Here is an 18,414-nt window from a genome sequence, read left to right as displayed (position 1 = left end):
TAATTACAATGAACTCAAATTTTTTAGGCAACAAAGGTAACTTGCTTTTTTAAGTTAAACCAACAATTTGTTTGTTCTCAAACCAGAAGGCACATTTATCACGGGCTTTTGTTTGCTTGTTTTATGTAAATTCGAGTTCTAGTTACACACACTACCAGTAGGGGTGGTTAATCTGTCTGATTTCCCGATTCGATTCGATTACCATTATTGAAGTCCCGATTCGATTACAGTCGATTTTCGATTATTAACGATTCTCGATTATTGATTTTCCATTTCACAACAGTAAATTCACTACAGTAAAAATCACAACAATAACAAATTATAACAAACTTCAACATATTCTGAATCTCTATTAACATAAAATACGGATGTCCACGCATCACATGTTACAGCTATCCTACCCGCTTTCTTCAGTGATTCCATGACTTCGGTTTTGGTCTTGTTGTAGAGTGTGGGGATCGCTGTGTCTGTAAAATATCTCCGAGATGGGACGTTGTATCTCGGCTCCAAAGTGTGCAACATAGCGCGAAAGCCCTGGTTCTCAACGACTGGATGCAAATCCTTGGCAATAAAAGTTGCTATTGATTATGTAATGGGCTTTGCCCTTTCCGAGCCGGGTGGAAGCTTTGACAATATTGTTTCCACGCTTCAGAGTTCCGACTTTTGCGTTCCGTCAATATTACGTTATTATCGATTTTCAAAAAAAAAAAAAATAATACATTTTTTTTTGAAAATCGATTTTTGGCATTTTTGAATCGATTCAGAATCGTCCACGTCCGCATCGCGATGCATCTAAGAATCGATTTTTTTTCCCACCCCTAACTACCAGTCAAAAAATCTTAAAAGAAGTCTCTTCTGCTCACCAAGGCTGCGTTTATTTGATTAAAAATACGGTAAAAATATTGTGAAATATTATTACAATTTAAAACGGCTGTTTTCTATGTGAGTATATAGTAAAGTGTAATTTATTCCTGTGATCAAAGCTGAATTTTCAGCATCATTACTCCAGTCTTCAGTGTCACATGATCCTTCAGAAATCAGTCTAATATGCTGATTTGCTGCTCAAGAAACATTTCTCGTTATTATCAATGTTGAAAACAGTTATTTATATTTTATTTCAGGATTCTTTGGTGAATAGAAAGTTTAAAAGAACAGCATTTATCTGATATAGAAAGCTTTTTGTAATGTTTAAACACTACCGTTCAAAAGTTTGGGGTCAGTAAGAATTTGTATTTTATTTTTGGGGGAAAGAAATAAAATAATGAGCATATTACTTATAATAAAGTAAAAGATTAATTAAATCGTTTCAAGTTATTTCCGTTTGCGCGCGCTTGTTTGGACTGGAGAGGCGCGCGCGGAAATATCCACAAAACAAACATAACCTCATAAAACTCTTTAAAGTCATTCCTGAATATTCATATTGATTCTATTAACGAATTCATAAGCCATCATATTATTTGTTGTAGACAGGGCAAGATGAGGAGACTGAGAGAGCAGGTATTGACAAATAATCTACTGCCCGCTGGCATGGTTTTAAAGCTATTTCTTATCCTTTTTTTGGCCTTCAAACGTCTTGAAATGCACATAAATAAAAAAATGTAACCCCCTAACAACCTCAAATTTAGGACCTATTTGATTATAAAGCCCTGTATTAGGCATAAGATCAATCTTGTGTAGCCACAATGAATGTGTACGCGACGCATACATGTTTCTTGAGCAGCAAATCATCATATTATAATGATTTCTGAAGGATCATGTGACCTTTAAAAGTACTTGACCTGTTATGGTTTCGAGCCGTAGGAGTAACTTTCAAATATTTATTTAAGTATATTTTTTTCCTACTATGGAAGTCAATGGGAACCAGAAACTGTCTGGTTACTGACATTCTTCTAAATATCTTCCTTTGTGTTCAGCAGAAGAAAGAAATGCATACAGGTTTGAAACAACTTAAGGGTGAGTATATGATGACAGAATTTTCATTTTAAAAGTGAACTAATCCTTTAATTTCATTGACAAAAATAAAATAAAAAATTCTGTCATTTTTGAGCGACACGCGAAGAGCACCGAGGGTTAAAAAAGCAGCTTTATCGTATTAAACATGAAAAACAGTGTCATCGTCTCTTTCACTTCCAGTGCTCCACATCGCCACCTAGCCGCCTGGAGTGCACACTACATCCAATTTCACACACTTTTGCGTCACCATATGCACGCAGATTTCCCCCACATAACGCTCGTATAAACGCAGAATAAAAAGTGATAACGCAACGCCACTTTTGCGTTTTCTCTTCAGATCGTTTCCGTGTAAACATAGCCTTAGTGTTTTAAAAACAGCGATTTTGATGCTATCAGTGTAGCGCCCCATGCACTCCCATTCAAAAGGCATTTTGAACTAAAAAGAAAATACGGTCAAACTTAAAAGTGGCGTTTCCATTCTAATTATGCTTTTACACTCGGAAAGTTTGACTCGGGTAGATTAACAAAAAGAGCCTAGGTTCAATTTTGACAAGTTACCCTTTAAGCGTGACCATTTAGTGTCTCTGATGGTTTCAAAATGAATTCTGCAAGATATGTGGAGTTAATAACTGACCATTTTCTGCTATGGTATAAAAAAAGATATTGCTTTCTGAAATAAAAGGATTTTCAGGCAGGACAACACATGCTGCAAAAAAACCACCACAGCAATACAACTGTTTGAAATGTATGCCTAAACCCACTGTAAACTTTTCTGTTCGTGAGCTTTGGTTAGTTGTAGCTTTACACACAACTGCCAGCCAGCATGGAGAGATTCTGGAGACTCAGAGACACCTTCATACCCGTTTGCTGCTCAACACTGCCTTTTTTATTTAAAAAAAGTGTGCCAATTCAGACAGTGGTTGGTCCTGTAATAATAACATGCAGGGATAAAACATTGCACATTAAATGATATCAGAGACAGGACCTCTGAAGATTGTGTCAAAGTAAACAAGTCTCTTAACTCTTTCCCCGCCATTGACCGAAAGTTTCGCCTTTCCGTGTTGTCACTGTAATACGGTAGGGGGCGCTATTACACATCTTCAGAAAGATTACTGAATCTCCAGATCAAAAAGCATGTGAAGAAGAAGCAGAAACAAGCGATAGTGTAAGCAGATGCATATGTAAAATCACACGATCATCAACAATAAAGTTGTCAAAACTGCCTAATGTTACTGAATGACATGTCGACCCAGGACGAGCTACAGGACTGTGAAGCTTTGATAGACTCAAACTAATCCATCAATGTTTTGATCATGAATCCGATATGGATGTATTCTTTGCCAAAAACGTGATTTTCTCAGCTTTTTTGCTCAAAATGTTGCCTTTTTTATGAAACTTACCCACATTCAAATGTTGATTAAAAAAAGATTGCATAAAAAAAATGTTTTAAAGCAGAGGCTGTGTTTTTTCTTTTGATATATCGCATATTCAGATATTCATACAACAACATATGCTGGGGGCCATAAAAATGTTGTGAAAATTATCAAAAATGCTACCAGTGGCTAACAACTTTTTTTTTTTTAAACGCTGGCTGGGAAAGAGTCACAAATTTTGACCTTTTTATGACAAGACAAGGAACCACATGACATTCAGCTACAGAAAGTCAATCAAGCCACACACAAAAAAGTCAACAAACACTGAATATCTTCGCTTCTGTATCAAATGCTCCTGCTTGATGATAAACCCTTGTGCAATGCTAAATCGCAACGTTTCTGACTGTTAAAATGAAAATGAACTCCTCACATTACACAGATAGGCAGCTGGCCCGTGTTAAAGTCAGGCTAACCCAGAGTAAATGATTAGCCACAGCGTTGACCAGGCATGGCAGCAGTATCTAACACATTTACATATCAGATGCATTATAATGTAGAACTATGTAAAACGAGAGTGATATAAAACTTTATCCCCGTCATGTACTGTAGATACTGTAATGCGGTTCAGCGTTCACACTGGCCTCAATGTTCAATAGAGAAAACCCCTGGACGGACATAATGACAGATTTTGTGACCACACCAATTTAATATTTCCACTCAAAATCCACACGCAAACAAACACATAGTAAGATAAGATATTAGTGTGAGATGTAGATTGTCATATAGACCTGTCTTTGTTTGAAGATGATGGAGGACTGAGAAAGCTGAGGAAATGAGATGTAAATGAACTCTAGCTGCCGATTACCCAGAAACCACAACTCCTGCCATAAACGTTCACTTCTCTGAAGAATGAACTCATAATCGCTTATTTTTAAATATGAACAAGCCTTAATACATTATGTTGCCATAACAAACTTTTGTAGGACTTTAATGTTTAACTCAATGTGTTACTTTACTGTAATTTGTTAAATATACTTGCAATTTCAGAGTGAAATTTATTTCAAAGCAATTATTTTTCAGTGAATCGAAACTCCTAAACTGAGTTGAAAGCCAGTTTCCACACAACAACAGATTGATCAAACTTCCCATGGATTATTCTGCACACACTTTGTTCCTCCAGTGAGCAATTAAAGCTACAATATGTTTAAAAAAAATTGCCGCTAGGGGTCGCTAACCTCTTACAATAACAAAGACGTAGGTTGATGACGCAGTGTTAAGCTGAATGATGGGACTTGCTGTCATGCTGATGGATCTAATAATGTTTATGGATGAGTGAATACATTCATGTTTTTATCATGACTGTGGTGTGAAGCAGGGCACGATTGCTAATAATAGACAGATATCAGCGCCCCTCGGAGTCCCTCGGATATAGAGGAATAAGAACATTTCACTACCCGCAAGTGCTGAATTACTACTCACACAGGACAGTTTATTAGACGAATTCAACTTTTAAGGTAACATAGCGCTGTCTCACTTGCTCTACACTATCACACTTAACAGCATTTGAGTGTGTTGAAAGTTATAATGTTATTCTATGTGTTAGTTTGTTTGCTATATGAAACTAGCAGTAAGCTAGATCAACATTAGAATAACATACTGATCATATTCGAACATCATGTTGAACTATATACCATTGATTTGTTTTATGTACATTTGCTCACCTGTCTAATAAAGTATGTGCAAGAGCGGTGTCGCTGTCAAGTCGTGACTCGTGAAGCTCTGTCAAGTCCAAGTTTGTCACGGACGTGGAGCTCTCGGCATCACGAAAACGCCACGCCGATATTGATCCTCGTTCCTTTTTTGTCCCAAAGTCTGCTTGCCATGGTTTATAAGGTTTCAACGAAACAAGAACAGCGTGCCGCTAAACGTTCCGCACTTCGCACACAGTTGTCCAAGTCTATCGTCATGGCTATGGAAGTACGAGCGGAAATCGAGGATAGCGCGAAATTGACAGGCAAAAACACGCAATTTCTCTGAAATAAAAAATCTTTGGAGACTTTTGGGATATTGTAAGTACACAACTGCAGGAAATATATCATACCGTGCAAGTGATTTTGGGATATTTTATGACAAAATTCTTACATATTGTAGCTTTAACAGTGTTGAGGGTACATCAATTACAAGTAATGCGGGTTATTATTTTTTCAGGTAACAAGTAATGCATAGCTTTTAAATTCACAACAAAATAAGTTACTTTTTCAAATAAGTGACAAGTTACCTGACAGCTTTCCTGTCGCCATGTTGAGAGAAATCATGAGTAAGTGCAGAAGTGTTATGGCACTCGCAATCTTCCTACGAGTCCACACCTTCAGACGTGACGGCGCTTTGACTGTTGGGTTTCTAACAGTGCGCATAGAGGATGCATACCGACCACAAAGAGGGGGCGCTCGCGAGCACCCTTCTGAAACCTAAAATGACAAATGGGACACCCTACGGTCTCATGGACTTAACGGACATGCGCACGCGGCAGCCACTGTAAGTCCACAAGCCCGTAAGTGCAGATGTGTGCCATTTGGGACAGTGCCTTGTGTGCGCTGTGTAAACATGATGGTTATTGTAGTTCTAGACTAAGGGGCCGTTTGCATGACAACGTTTTCAACTAAAAACTTGTTATGCATTTTGGCCTTTCATTCACACGAATTTGTGAAAACGGTGACGTCGCCATCTACTGGCCCGGCAGTATAACACAGCATTTTTTGTCGTTTTCACAGATGTGTACGCAGGATCGTTTTGACAATGTTGTTGTCTGTACGTGAAAAATGCGAAGGAAAAACTTTTCAGTTTTTAGTACACTTTTTACACTTGATATTAGGGCTGTAACGATTAATCGCGATTAATCGAAATCCAAAATAAAAGTTTGTGTTTACATAGTATATGTGTGTGTATTGTGTATAATTATTTTGTATATATAAATACACACACATGCATGTATATATTTAATAAAAATGTGTTATTTATATATAAAATAGTTCTATTTATATATAATATAAATCATATAAAAATATATATGCAGTATATAAATGCAAATAATTCTCAAATATATACATGCATGTGTGTGTATTTATATATACAAAATAATTATACACAATACACACACATATACTATGTAAACACAAACTTTTATTTTTGGATTTCGATTAATCGCGATTAATCGTTACAGCCCTACTTGATATTAAGATGCGTTTTGGTCGATCGGATCACAAGTGGACGCCGTTTTGAGCTTGTCCACTTTCAACCACTTCCAGAGGTAGTCGAAAACACATTAGACCGGATTGCTTTGGTAGAGTAAACGCTCATGTGGTCGAACAGCCACAAAAGACCGCCTACTCTCCGTCTAATGAACATTATCGGAAGCGCGCTAGCCAAACAGGATTTAAACCGTCGGCTGGAGACCCAAGTTTGGTTTGAAGACGAAAAAACGTACCAAGCACAATGTTCTCTCACCATTCCTGATTTCTAACACACACTCACAGCGTTCGGCTGGTCTTGCGGCTGTCAGAGCAGGAACGAAAGATGCTGCTTCTCGTATGTTTTTTATGTCGTCTCCGGGCGCATTCATATGTAAATTGCACAAGCTTATTTTGTCCATTAGATCTAAAAGTCTGAAAAAATAAGTTTACCCGCCCATAGACCCTCCCCTCGAAGAAATCAGGACAGAAGTGTTTGAAAGTGGACAAAAGAGACGGATTAAAGTAAACGAGTATGTGTCTCTCTCGTCTACTTGTGATACGATCGACCGAAACGCATCTTAAAACCAGGAGTAAACAGAGCCTAAATGTGAGTGTTTATTCATCTCACTTGCACAGAAACAGAATTAGAACAGATTTCTCAAGAAGAACAAAAATCAATGAAATGCAAACTCAGAATATAACGCAAACCTGCAATAATTAAATGTAAATTATACAAATATACTTTATGCATTTAATGTCACTTTATTAACCAATGTCTTTGCGGCAAACCTTCAATGATACATTTCAACCATACTAATAAGCAAAAATGACTTTAGTTACCATCACATTTGTGTTTCATTTTTTTATTGTTTAAATAAGAGTGTTGATCTTTCTTCTCCTGTGTCCTATTTTCTTTTACAATCCTGAATGGCAGAACCGCTGAAAGGTTTGTTTGAGCGACACTCTCTATTTCCTTCATCCTGAGGCTTATTCATTTCACTTTTGGGCCGCTACATTTGCCAAAAATAAAACTTTCGTTTTTTTTATAATTAAAAAAACAAACAAGCCAGCCCAGCCCAGCCCAGGTGAAAAAATAATAATATGCATTACTTTCTATAAAAGGTATCCAAGTAACACTATATTGTAATGCATTACTTTTAAAAGTAACTTTCCCCAACACTTAACCCTTCAAGTATTTACATACTGGACCACGGTCAACGTGAAAACGATAGCTATGGTGTAAAGATAGTTCTTACTAATTATAGATACCGTAAGGTAGGCCCTACATCGCAGATGCACAGATATCTGATATAGAGCATGAACACTTTTCCTACTAGTTACCCATTGGATGGATTTTGACTGAGTCATCAAATGTCTTATAATCTCTGTTATGACAGTTCCATCATCTGTGCTCAGCAGATACAGTAGCACAGTGATGCATGACGCACTGTACAGTACACTTGATAGAGAGTGACAGAAGTACTGATCCACCTCTTAGTCAACATGAGATGGATTCAGGCTCAAACTTTATGGATTTAAGGAGCATTTCTATAGAATTGCATTAGGCATAATATTATTTTCAGTGGTTGATGTATTCAGATACTTTTATTCCGTTTTTAAATCATTGATATTGTATTGCAATGCAATGCAAAGCAAATCTGTATGGTTGATAGTAGCCTACACTAAAAAATGGAAAAAGCTGTTTGCTATGAAATTCCATCATCATTTTTGGTTGTGGCATCATTTTGCCCCATTTTATCTTGTTAGTGTACTTGTTTATTAAATACACAACAGTTCTGTAATCTAGCTATAGCCTAATTTAGTCAAATTATGCAGAATTGTGATATTTCAATATTGTTTAATTATGTTTAAGTAGCCTAGTATACAGAAAATGCAAGCTATGAAGTTAGCCTTAGCAAGAATTCTGAAAATGTTTACATTGCCATTTCCACTATCATTATTTCCACCCCAGAATGAATAGTGATTACTTTTATATACTCATGACGGTACACAAATACTGTACATTTGTCCTGTGGTGCAAGTACTGATGGACACTGTTAGTGGACAAACACAAGCAAAAGGGAGTGTGAAAAGTGTTATAAGGTCCAAATAACACAAAATCGCATATCTGCAGATGTGCTGATGCATGAGGGCAACAAGGGTGTATCACATCATAATAATAAATGACAATAAAACCATTTGAGAATACACATTATGCCTTTGACAGGTGAGAAGTGAAATCATCCGCACTATGAATAGCTACACAGACACTTCAGAAATTATATTTAAAATGAAACACTCGTAGCCTATATCTTCATGCATTTACTTCATGACTTTACATGCACAAGGCTGAACGATTACAATTTAGCAAGTTATAATTCGAGCAGTTAATAACTTTTCGATTATCTCTGATTATATGGGCGTACAGTAGCGTTGAAGACACCACCACCTGAATAAAACACTGCAAAACACACCAGACCGAACATCTGTCCATTAAGAACATCTTCAAACCTGCAGTGCACGCAGTCTCCCTCAAAATATGGCATTAACGAAATGTTAATAAAGACATGTCTCTGGTAATTTACCGTGTGTGCGGCTGGCAGCTCTCGGACGGTCCTGTCAGAGAAGCATTCACGGGACACACGCCTCACTTCGCGCTGAATTCGCTCTGAAATCCTCGCGTGGGGATAATAAAGCCTCGCGGTGCGGTCAGACTGGCGCATGCAGGCAGAAGAGCTGAGATGCAGAAACTGCAGTGTCCACACTCACACACACACACACACACACACACACACACACAGCACGCGCTGTAACGTCAGCGATCAATGATTAACCCGTGTAAAACAGTGACCCATTGCGCCAAAAGCGCTGCCATAAAGATGAATAAACGATAGCGGTCAGTGTCTTTATGGTGATAATCTACTTCACACACACTGAAGGACTGTACAGTGTCCAGATCTGACCGAGGCTTAACACGACAAATGGTTAAATTAAAGAGACATGCAGGTGTGTGAACTCTGAGGTAAGTTTAAGTAAACCAAATAATGTGATTCAAGCATTAAATAGGCCCGTCAGTAAATTAGGTGTCTGAGTAATTGATCAGTAATGCAATATGCTTAGTTTTTTACAACATGCATCTGTTCATTTTCATCTACTCAGACATGACTAGGTCACCAGACAGACAGACATAGATAGATAGATAGATAGATAGATAGATAGATAGATAGATAGATAGATAGATAGATAGATAGATAGATAGATAGATAGATAGATAGATAGATAGAAATAAGATAGATAGATCCGATGGATGGATAGATAAATCCGATGGACAGACAGACAGACAGACAGACAGATAGATAGATAGATAGATAGATAGATAGATAGATAGATAGATAGATAGATAGATAGATAGATAGATAGATAGATAGATAGATAGATAGATAGATAGATAGATAGATAGATAGATAGATAGATAGATAGATGACTGGTTGAATGTGCATAAATACTTCCAATTGCTTAACAAAAAGTACACAAGAAATCACAAAACCTTAAACTTCAAAACATTAAGAAATATGATATTTATTTACTAATGTGTGCATGTGCAAGTTGACATGAACTCTGCAAAACAATCCAGGAACTTTTTCGATTCTATTTTATGATGTGATATGAAAAGTGCTTCAAGAATTCGTGCAACAGTTTTAATGTCACGATTACAATCACTTATGTTTCGGTTTCAAAGCCAGAGCCTGTAGATTGGCGGGACCGCCCCATACTGTCCCAAACACATTCCTCTCAGTCTTAAGGGCTTGTTCCAGGGAAGCTCTCTTCCTGAGACGACGACCTTCTTGATCGCCTGGATCACTGGAGCCGGACCCTTGATGAACGGCCCCAGCCACTGCTCAGCGTGTGCGAGTGTCTCTGCCTCTCCAGAAGAGCAGTGGAGCACCTCATCCACCAGTCCCATCTGTCTCCCACAGTCTGGGTCCAGCTTTACTGCCCCGCTCAGCAGCTTCAGGGCGTTCTGGCTGCCAACGATACCGACTAGTCTCGCAGCTCCTCCCCATCCAGGGACCAAACCCATATGCTTATGGACAAACTGGATTACACCATCGGACGTCATCAACCTGGAAATGAAAATGGAAATGGTGACGTTCTATTCCGAAAATATATTAAAGGTGAAATTGCTTAATAAAAACATACTGTAACTTTCAGAATACAAATCTCTCACTACGGTCCAAAAAGATCAAGCTAGAAAGCTATAAAAAAAGAAGAAGACACTTTTCACCTTTCAGCATGACACTCTAAAACACAAAAGAACGGCTTTAGCAAAGAAAGATGAATGTTTTAATCGACCCAGAGCTGAATCCTATAGAAAGCCTGTGGGACGTCCTGAAGAAGGCAGAGCACAGGAGATCATTTTTTACTTAATTTGAATGGTATAAACTTGGTAAAGGTTTTGGCACTTTCTGTTGAACACACACACACACAAATCATGGACATGATTCGAAAAAGTTAAATGGTCCTGAAAAAATAGTCACACATGTATTGTTTGCAGTCAAAAATGAGCACATTGGAAATGAATGGGAATCGAATTTCATCTAGTGGGAACTTTTGGTACTGCGCACAAACAAAATCATTTATTTGAAATGTCAACCTCAAATTTGGAACACAAACTTATTTAGATTTATGGCTTTGATTTTCATACCGATTAATACCTTCATACCTTCATGTTTTACTCAAACATTATTTGGAAAATATATTTTATATAAACATTGAAAAGAGTATTTTTGAGCATTTTTCATAACAATAAACATAAAATTGTAGAACTCATTTCAAATTCACTTCTTGAAACTTTAATAATCTGCCACGTGTTGTCTTTAAAAAAAAGAGTCCAAACTTGAATCAGTGCTCCAAAGCATTCAATATTTATGACTAATTTTCAGGTCTGTGCTCAAAAAGTGAAAAAAATGTTTATAACTATTGCATAAATATAATTTAGTACCATAAAAGGAGTACTAAAAATGCAAAATATTAAATTAAAAATATAATTAAACTACAATATAGTATGTGCATTCATTTCAGTGAAATAAAAAAAACACTCATTTAGAACATCTTTTTTTCTTTGAATAAACTTTGAGTCACTTTGAATAAATGAGTAAGTAAATAAAATAATATGACCCGTGTAAGCAATGAAACACGTGTGTACCTGAAGTCACATGCGGTGGTGAGTTCTGCCCCCCCGCCCAGCGCTCTTCCCTCCACCAGGGCCATGGAGATGAGCGGCAGCCTGCCTGAGACAACACAGTTTAGCTCGGACACACCACACGGCAGAAGTAATGCTGGGTAAGAGACATGGATCTGCACAGTTTTCAAATGATATGGACATATTCTAGGCATAACAGACTGTGTCCAAAAATGCCCTCTATGCCCTTATTTCATGCACTATTTGAAGTGGAGTACCAAAACCATATAGAAATGATTGAATGCACTTTTTCAATCCACTAATGCACTGCAAAACAAATGTACGACCAATTTGAAAACCCATTATGCACTTCTGGGATTGTGCCAAAACTCTGGCGGTAAACGCTGATGCAGGAAAACTGCATTTATATTCAAATATACTGATTTGGTCCTCAATTATTATCAATGCCTCTTATTATTATCAATATTTGTCAACTTTGTTCTTGCTGCTTTACATTTTTGTGGAAACTGATACTTTTTTCAGGATTCTTTGATGAATAGAAAGTTCAAAAGAACAGATTTGATTTAAAATTAGGGCTGTCAAAAGATTAATCGTGATTAATCACATCCAAAATAAAAGTTTGTGTTTACATAATATATGAGTGTGTACTGTGTAGAATTATTATGTATAAATACACACACATTCATATATATATATGTAAGGAATAATTGCATTTATATACTGTATATACATTTATATAATTTATATTATATATATATATTTTATATATAAATATAACCAATTTTTCTTAAATATATACATGATTGTGTGTGTTTTTATATATATAAATAATTATACACAGTATACACACATATATTATGTAAACACAAACTTTTATTTTGGATGCGATTAATCGCGATTAATCTGTTGACAGCCCTATTTAAAATATACGTTTTTTTATCACATTATAAATGTTTTACTGTCACTTTTGATTTGTTTAATGATTACTTTTTTTTACCCCAAACTCTTGAATGGTAGTGTATCATTTTTTTCACAAACATATGAAGCAGCACAGCTGTTTTCAACATTGATAATAATCAGAAATGTTTCTTGACCATCGAAACATCATATTATACTGATTCCTGAAGGATCATGTGACCCTGAAGACTGGAGTAATGATGCTGAGAATTCAGCTTTGATCACAGGAGTAAATAACATTTTACAATACATTTACATAAGAAAAATCTTTCTATTTGAGTAATAATATTTCACAATAATACTGGTTTTACTGTATCTTTTATCAAAAAATGTAACCTTGGTGAGCAGAATATACTTTTTTCAAAAACGTTTTAAAAAATCATAATTATTCCAAACCTTGGGCCGGTAGTATTAAATATATGCTGCGCTGAGTAGTAAAGTGTGAAATTTGAATCTATATTTGGTTGTGTTGTGAGTATTTGGAGCACACGTGTTGTAAAACTGATGAAGATGTTTTCTTAATTTGCGGGTGTTTTTCTATTTGCATGCGTTTTCTTCAGTTGCAGCGATTTGAGCTCTCTCAGCCACCGTAGTAATGGGAGTAATTACAGCCACAGTTTTTAACATGCCATCTTTTGATCAAACTGCAAAAAGCTATGACATCTTTATTTATTTTTATGATGATAACACAGTAACATTATAACAACGCCTTGCATAGACACGCATGCTTCCAAAAAGAAGGACAGGAGATCCTCTACTTTCTTCAAATTTAGTTCACAAACTATATTTCCAGCCGTGCCCCTGGTGCCTTGACTAACCTGAGCAGTCGTGTTAGAGTGTTCTGCATGAACTCACACATCCTCATGCCATCCTGAAAAACACAGCAAACATTACATCAACTGTAATCAACTGTTTTGTTTTGCAGATGTTTTTTTCAATGAGACGTTTTTAGTTCTGAAAGTTACAATATCTTCCCAGAGTCGCCGTTTGGATTTAAATAGGCAAATCCTTAAAGGCATTTCTAAAAAATAAGGTCTGGACTCAGAGAGACGATTCATGTGTGAAAATGATTCTTCATGCTCCTCACAACCATTCTTTCAGTTTGATCCTGATGAATCTGGACTTTGTCATCCTGGAATATGGCCATGATGTGTCTTCCTACATGGTGGTTTAAGAAATGAAAAGCTACACACTCCATCGGTTAGGGTTAGAAGAACTGTTGCCAACCATATAACAAGCTAGAAACATAACAATCACTGCAATAATGATCCAATCATGGACTCTTACGTATTTGCCTATTTAAATCCAAACAGCGACTTTGTTTTTGGCCAGGCAGTGTATAATGACAGTATGATACTGATCAACTCTTCTCACCTGTGGGTTTGCGATCGCTCGGACTGCATTGAGATCAGATCCGGAGCAGAAGTTTCCAGCAGCGCCCTTCACAATGACAGCTTTCCCTTCTGTCCAGGTCTCCAGTTCACACACTCGCTGCTCCAGCTCAAGCATCATGCAGCCTGCGGGACAACACATAACCAAATCCTTCAAACTCATTTCAATGTCCTTTTTGATACAAGGTCACATTAAACCTGCTTTTTTAAACATGCTAACATCATTTATTTGCCATACATTTTAGAAGTATTTACTGTGTGTAAAGATTGTATTGTTTGACTCTTGTCCCAGACTGTCAATCTTAAAGTCACAATGAAATAAAAAATTGAGTTGACAAATCCTTTTTTTTATTTTTTTTATATTGCAGTATTTATTCTAAATGATTTATCCGTGTACATCATTATTATTTTTTTATTATGTTCTTCATAATCTTTAAATCAAAATAACTTCCCCTCCCTCTTGCAGTGACATCTCTTCTCTTCTCTGATGACGAGGGCGGGGCAACCTGTCACTCACATGAGATCCACCAATAGCAATCCACAACCATCAAATCACTTCCCCACGGACAAGATCAATCTTTTTTTAAAACCTATCTTATAAAACTAACTAAAACTGTATTTGATTTCATTTGTTAAAGATTTCTTTAAATTAAAAAAAAAAATATATATATATTTATTTTGTGAGTGTTTCACAATAGGAAAGAAAAGACTATCATAACTTCTCTTTCATGCAGACTTTAACTTTTGTCTCAGAACCAGCCAATCATTCTTAAAATATGAATGTTCAGAAAACAAAAACATGAATGACTAAATGTTAAGAAGTATTATCATCTCACAATTTCACAACAAAAATGAGACATAAACCAAATTTCAAACCTATTCTGTTAAGTTTTTTTTTCTTTTTTTTCATGTTTTGCAAGGAAACTGTAAGTTTAAAAAATAAATACAAAAATCAAAGCAAATATAATATAAGGACAAAGTATTTTTATTGTGCATCATTTCCAATCAAACACTAATTTTGTCAAATTATGCAAAACGTCAACAAAATACTATTTGTATATAATGCTATCATCACACTTTATATCAGGTGTCTTTACTATGTACCAAGTTGCATAAAAAATGTTATGTACAATGTATTGATGTTGTATTGCAAATCACTTGAGGGGGGAAACGGGTAAGGTTTTTATGAACTACAAAGTCCCGTTCCTCTGCATTTCATGTGAATATACGTCGCGCTGTACAGTATGTTGAGACGGAGGCGCCAGAACTGCAAACTGATAGAATGCACGATCCTACGATATTTCTTCAAAAGCAGATCGTGGAGACATTTTAGTCATAATATTTGACGGTGCCCAGGGCCCCAGATGTCCTGGGCCCCTGGGCAATTGCCCAGTTGCCCTAATGGTTAATCCGGCCCTCAGGATCAGTTTTGGTTGGTGGTGGCATAGCATAGATATTATGATGTCTATGGGTGTGGGTTTAATGGTTGGGTTAAGGGAAGGGTCAACAGTGTAATTATACAGATGTTTATTAAAAATTAGTACAATGTAAAAACTGATATGTATTTTTTTATTTAAATGTCAGTACATAAAGTGGACAATTCTATTATTTGATAAATAATATTTGACCTATTATGTATTAAAATTCTTAGCAAGTCAACGGGTTCTGCTATTTTATTCCAAAAGTTTCATTTCCACCATAAACTGTCCTCAAACTTGTCCATAAATGTGTGGGGACAGTGGGGTAAACACACGAGTAACTTAACTCACCTGAGAAGGCGTTCATGCGCGCTGGGTTATTGACAGTGAGCACCGCGATGCCGGACTCCTGTCGCTTCTGGAGATCGATGGATCCTCCCGGGAAAGCCTGCAGCTTCTCCCTGATAACGTTACTCTCAGGAGCTCCAGTCGAGTGTCTGCGGACGGTTCGGTTCTGCTGAAGGAGACTCACAGCACTGCGGGTCTGGGTCCACCGGCACCGAGCAGCGCCGCACACACTCATTATGATTATGTCGCGTCTATATTGTTAAATTTTTAATGCATTCATTTTCCAGTGTTTTAAAAGTACTTGACCTGTTATGGTTTCGAGCCGTAGGAGTAACTTTAAAAACGGTCCTGAAAGAAACAAATAATGAATGTAAACTTTCCGCTTTTATATAGGCCTACACCGCATTTTACAATTAAATTCTGAATAACGCATATATGCTCTCAAAAGTGTTGAGAAAAAATTACAAAGAAATAAAAGCAGACTAAATAGTACCATAGACTGTAAAAAAAAATACCCACCAGAGATGTCAGATTTATCCAAATAAGTTACACTTTCTATGCGATGCTGCATTTGTCCAGAGGGGGGAGCTGTTCCCCAACACACACACACACACACACACACACACACACACACACTGTAGCGCTGCAGTGAATGCATGAACTGAACATCAACCCTGCTGGTGTAAATTAAATGTCAGGACCTCAGCTTTTCCCCCCTCCTGCCTCAAAAGAAATCGCCTCACTTACTTCAATCAGACCTGACTAAGATAGCGCGGTGAATGTTTATGTTATGATGAATGTACGCTATCATTAGGTCTTTAAAGAGATATTTCACCCAAAAAATTAAATCATCTTACTCCGACGAAAGTGACTTGAACGCACCTGCGTAAACACTACTTCCCACCTCGTAAATACGAACTTTCCCAGGTGTATTTACGAGGTGGGAAGTCGTGTTGACGGTGCGTTCAAGTCACTTTCGTTAGATGGTGGTGTAGCTACTTTCTCTGAATTAATTACATAAAAATACAGCAAGGATATTAAACTCTACTACTAGAACATGAAGAAACGAAGAGCAAGGAATGTGCATCAGGTGTGTTTTGATTTTTATGTTTTTAATGAATATTTTAAGCCACTGTTCTTTATTGTAACATAATGCTATCATATTTTGTGTAGGCAATAAACTATTAGCTGCAAAAAGAAAGCCTGACAATATCACTGCAATATCAATATTTGTAAGTAGGCTAGCCTGCTGGTAGTACTGTCAGTGACACGCCCCCAACTCCCCTAACGACGCAGAAATTCCCGAGCTTCCCAGTTCCCACTCGTATTTACGACATTGTGGTGGGGTTCATGTGCTTTCAACTCGTAAATACGATCTTTACCACATGACTTAACGCATCATATGATTGCATAGCACGTGGGGACACCGTTAACCTTGTCTGACCTTTTATACCTGATTCTAACGTTCACAACATCACTTAAAAAAAGAAAATTTAATCGGAAAACTGTTGTAGGCCTATGTTTATCATTAATGTAACGGTTATCTCATTCTGTGCAGTTCTACTGCCTGGTTGACAGTAGGCTACCGGTTATTAAGGAAAAGACTGCGATGCAGTTTTAATTATTTATTAGTTAATATTTATAGGTCTTTAGGGTTTTATGTTACCCCGTCACAGCGGGACAGACAGGCGTCTGCGCGCGTATTTTTATCTGGCGCCAAACAGACGCTCGCGAATAGAAGTTCGTCTGAGGAGGACAGCGTAGCAACAGAGATAGGTAGACTACTGCATTATTTATCACTTCGTTTTATCCTTACATATTTTTTTAAAGCTAGTGTTCTGTTTAAAAGGATAGGCCTCTCCACAGATTGTCCCCAGTCCACACAAGTTACACTAAGCCGCAGAATGTAATTTATTTATTTGATTTTTTGAGGAACCTCTCTAACATGAAACCATGCAGCCTGGCAAGGTATGTACATGATGCAACCACAATTATATTAAAATAATGTCTAGTCAGGTTCTATTTCTATGGTGCTTCATAGCTATAACCCTTCAGGGGTTCCTGTCATGGCAATTTCTGTATTAAACAGCTCATAAACATACTTTATCTCTAGAAATAAACTGAAATGACCCGTTAAATATTAAAGCAACCCCATTGAACCTTTTTTTCTAAGAGTGTTAGTACTCTTGGAGTGCAAATGGAGCCTTATGACAGTCAAGTGTCATCAAATTTCAGAAGTGAGAGGTTGACAGATGCTTCATCTTCCAGTCGGAGATGCCTATGTGGGGCTCCTGGCTTCCTGATGGGAAAGATGTTTGAGTGAAGTGGAATAAATGTGGACAAGGATGAGGTGATTTGCGATCTTTGTCCCGGCACGTTGGCTAAGGTTTTCTGACAGGATACTGCAGCTGCAAAAACATTTTTTCCTGACTTAATTCTGTCAGCGACTCAAAAGAGCAAGGTTGGAGACTAAATGTCTAGCACGAAGATAAAATGGTTGACTAGAATAGATTTTTGGATCCAGGGATGTGAGGGATGCGA

At 37.0% G+C, this 18,414-nt stretch overlaps 2 protein-coding genes across 2 annotated transcripts in view; both read right to left on the bottom strand.

Annotated features, from left to right (window-relative positions):
- LOC307005117 (uncharacterized protein) overlaps window positions 1-9,490 on the bottom strand; it is a 69,279-nt gene extending 59,789 nt beyond the window's left edge. Inside the window, exon 1 of the mRNA XM_079624935.1 lies at window positions 9,142-9,490. Coding sequence (XP_079481061.1) covers window positions 9,142-9,279 — 138 coding nt within the window. The 5' untranslated portion in view covers window positions 9,280-9,490. The remainder of the gene's footprint in view (window positions 1-9,141) is intronic.
- Window positions 9,491-10,119: 629 nt separating this feature from the next.
- echdc1 (enoyl CoA hydratase domain containing 1) lies at window positions 10,120-16,249 on the bottom strand. Its single transcript, XM_079626082.1, is given in 6 exon segments — window positions 10,120-10,376; window positions 10,379-10,680; window positions 11,763-11,843; window positions 13,535-13,587; window positions 14,091-14,233; window positions 15,877-16,249. Coding segments are annotated over 6 exon segments (915 nt in total). The 5' UTR covers window positions 16,109-16,249; the 3' UTR covers window positions 10,120-10,272.
- Window positions 16,250-18,414: the final 2,165 nt, after the last annotated feature.

This window comes from Phoxinus phoxinus, assembly GCF_949152265.1.
Source record: "Phoxinus phoxinus genome assembly, chromosome: 10".
Classification (NCBI taxonomy): Eukaryota; Metazoa; Chordata; class Actinopteri; order Cypriniformes; family Leuciscidae; genus Phoxinus; species Phoxinus phoxinus.
Note: the sequence above shows the minus strand (reverse complement) of the source record. Positions and strands in the feature narration are given on the sequence as shown.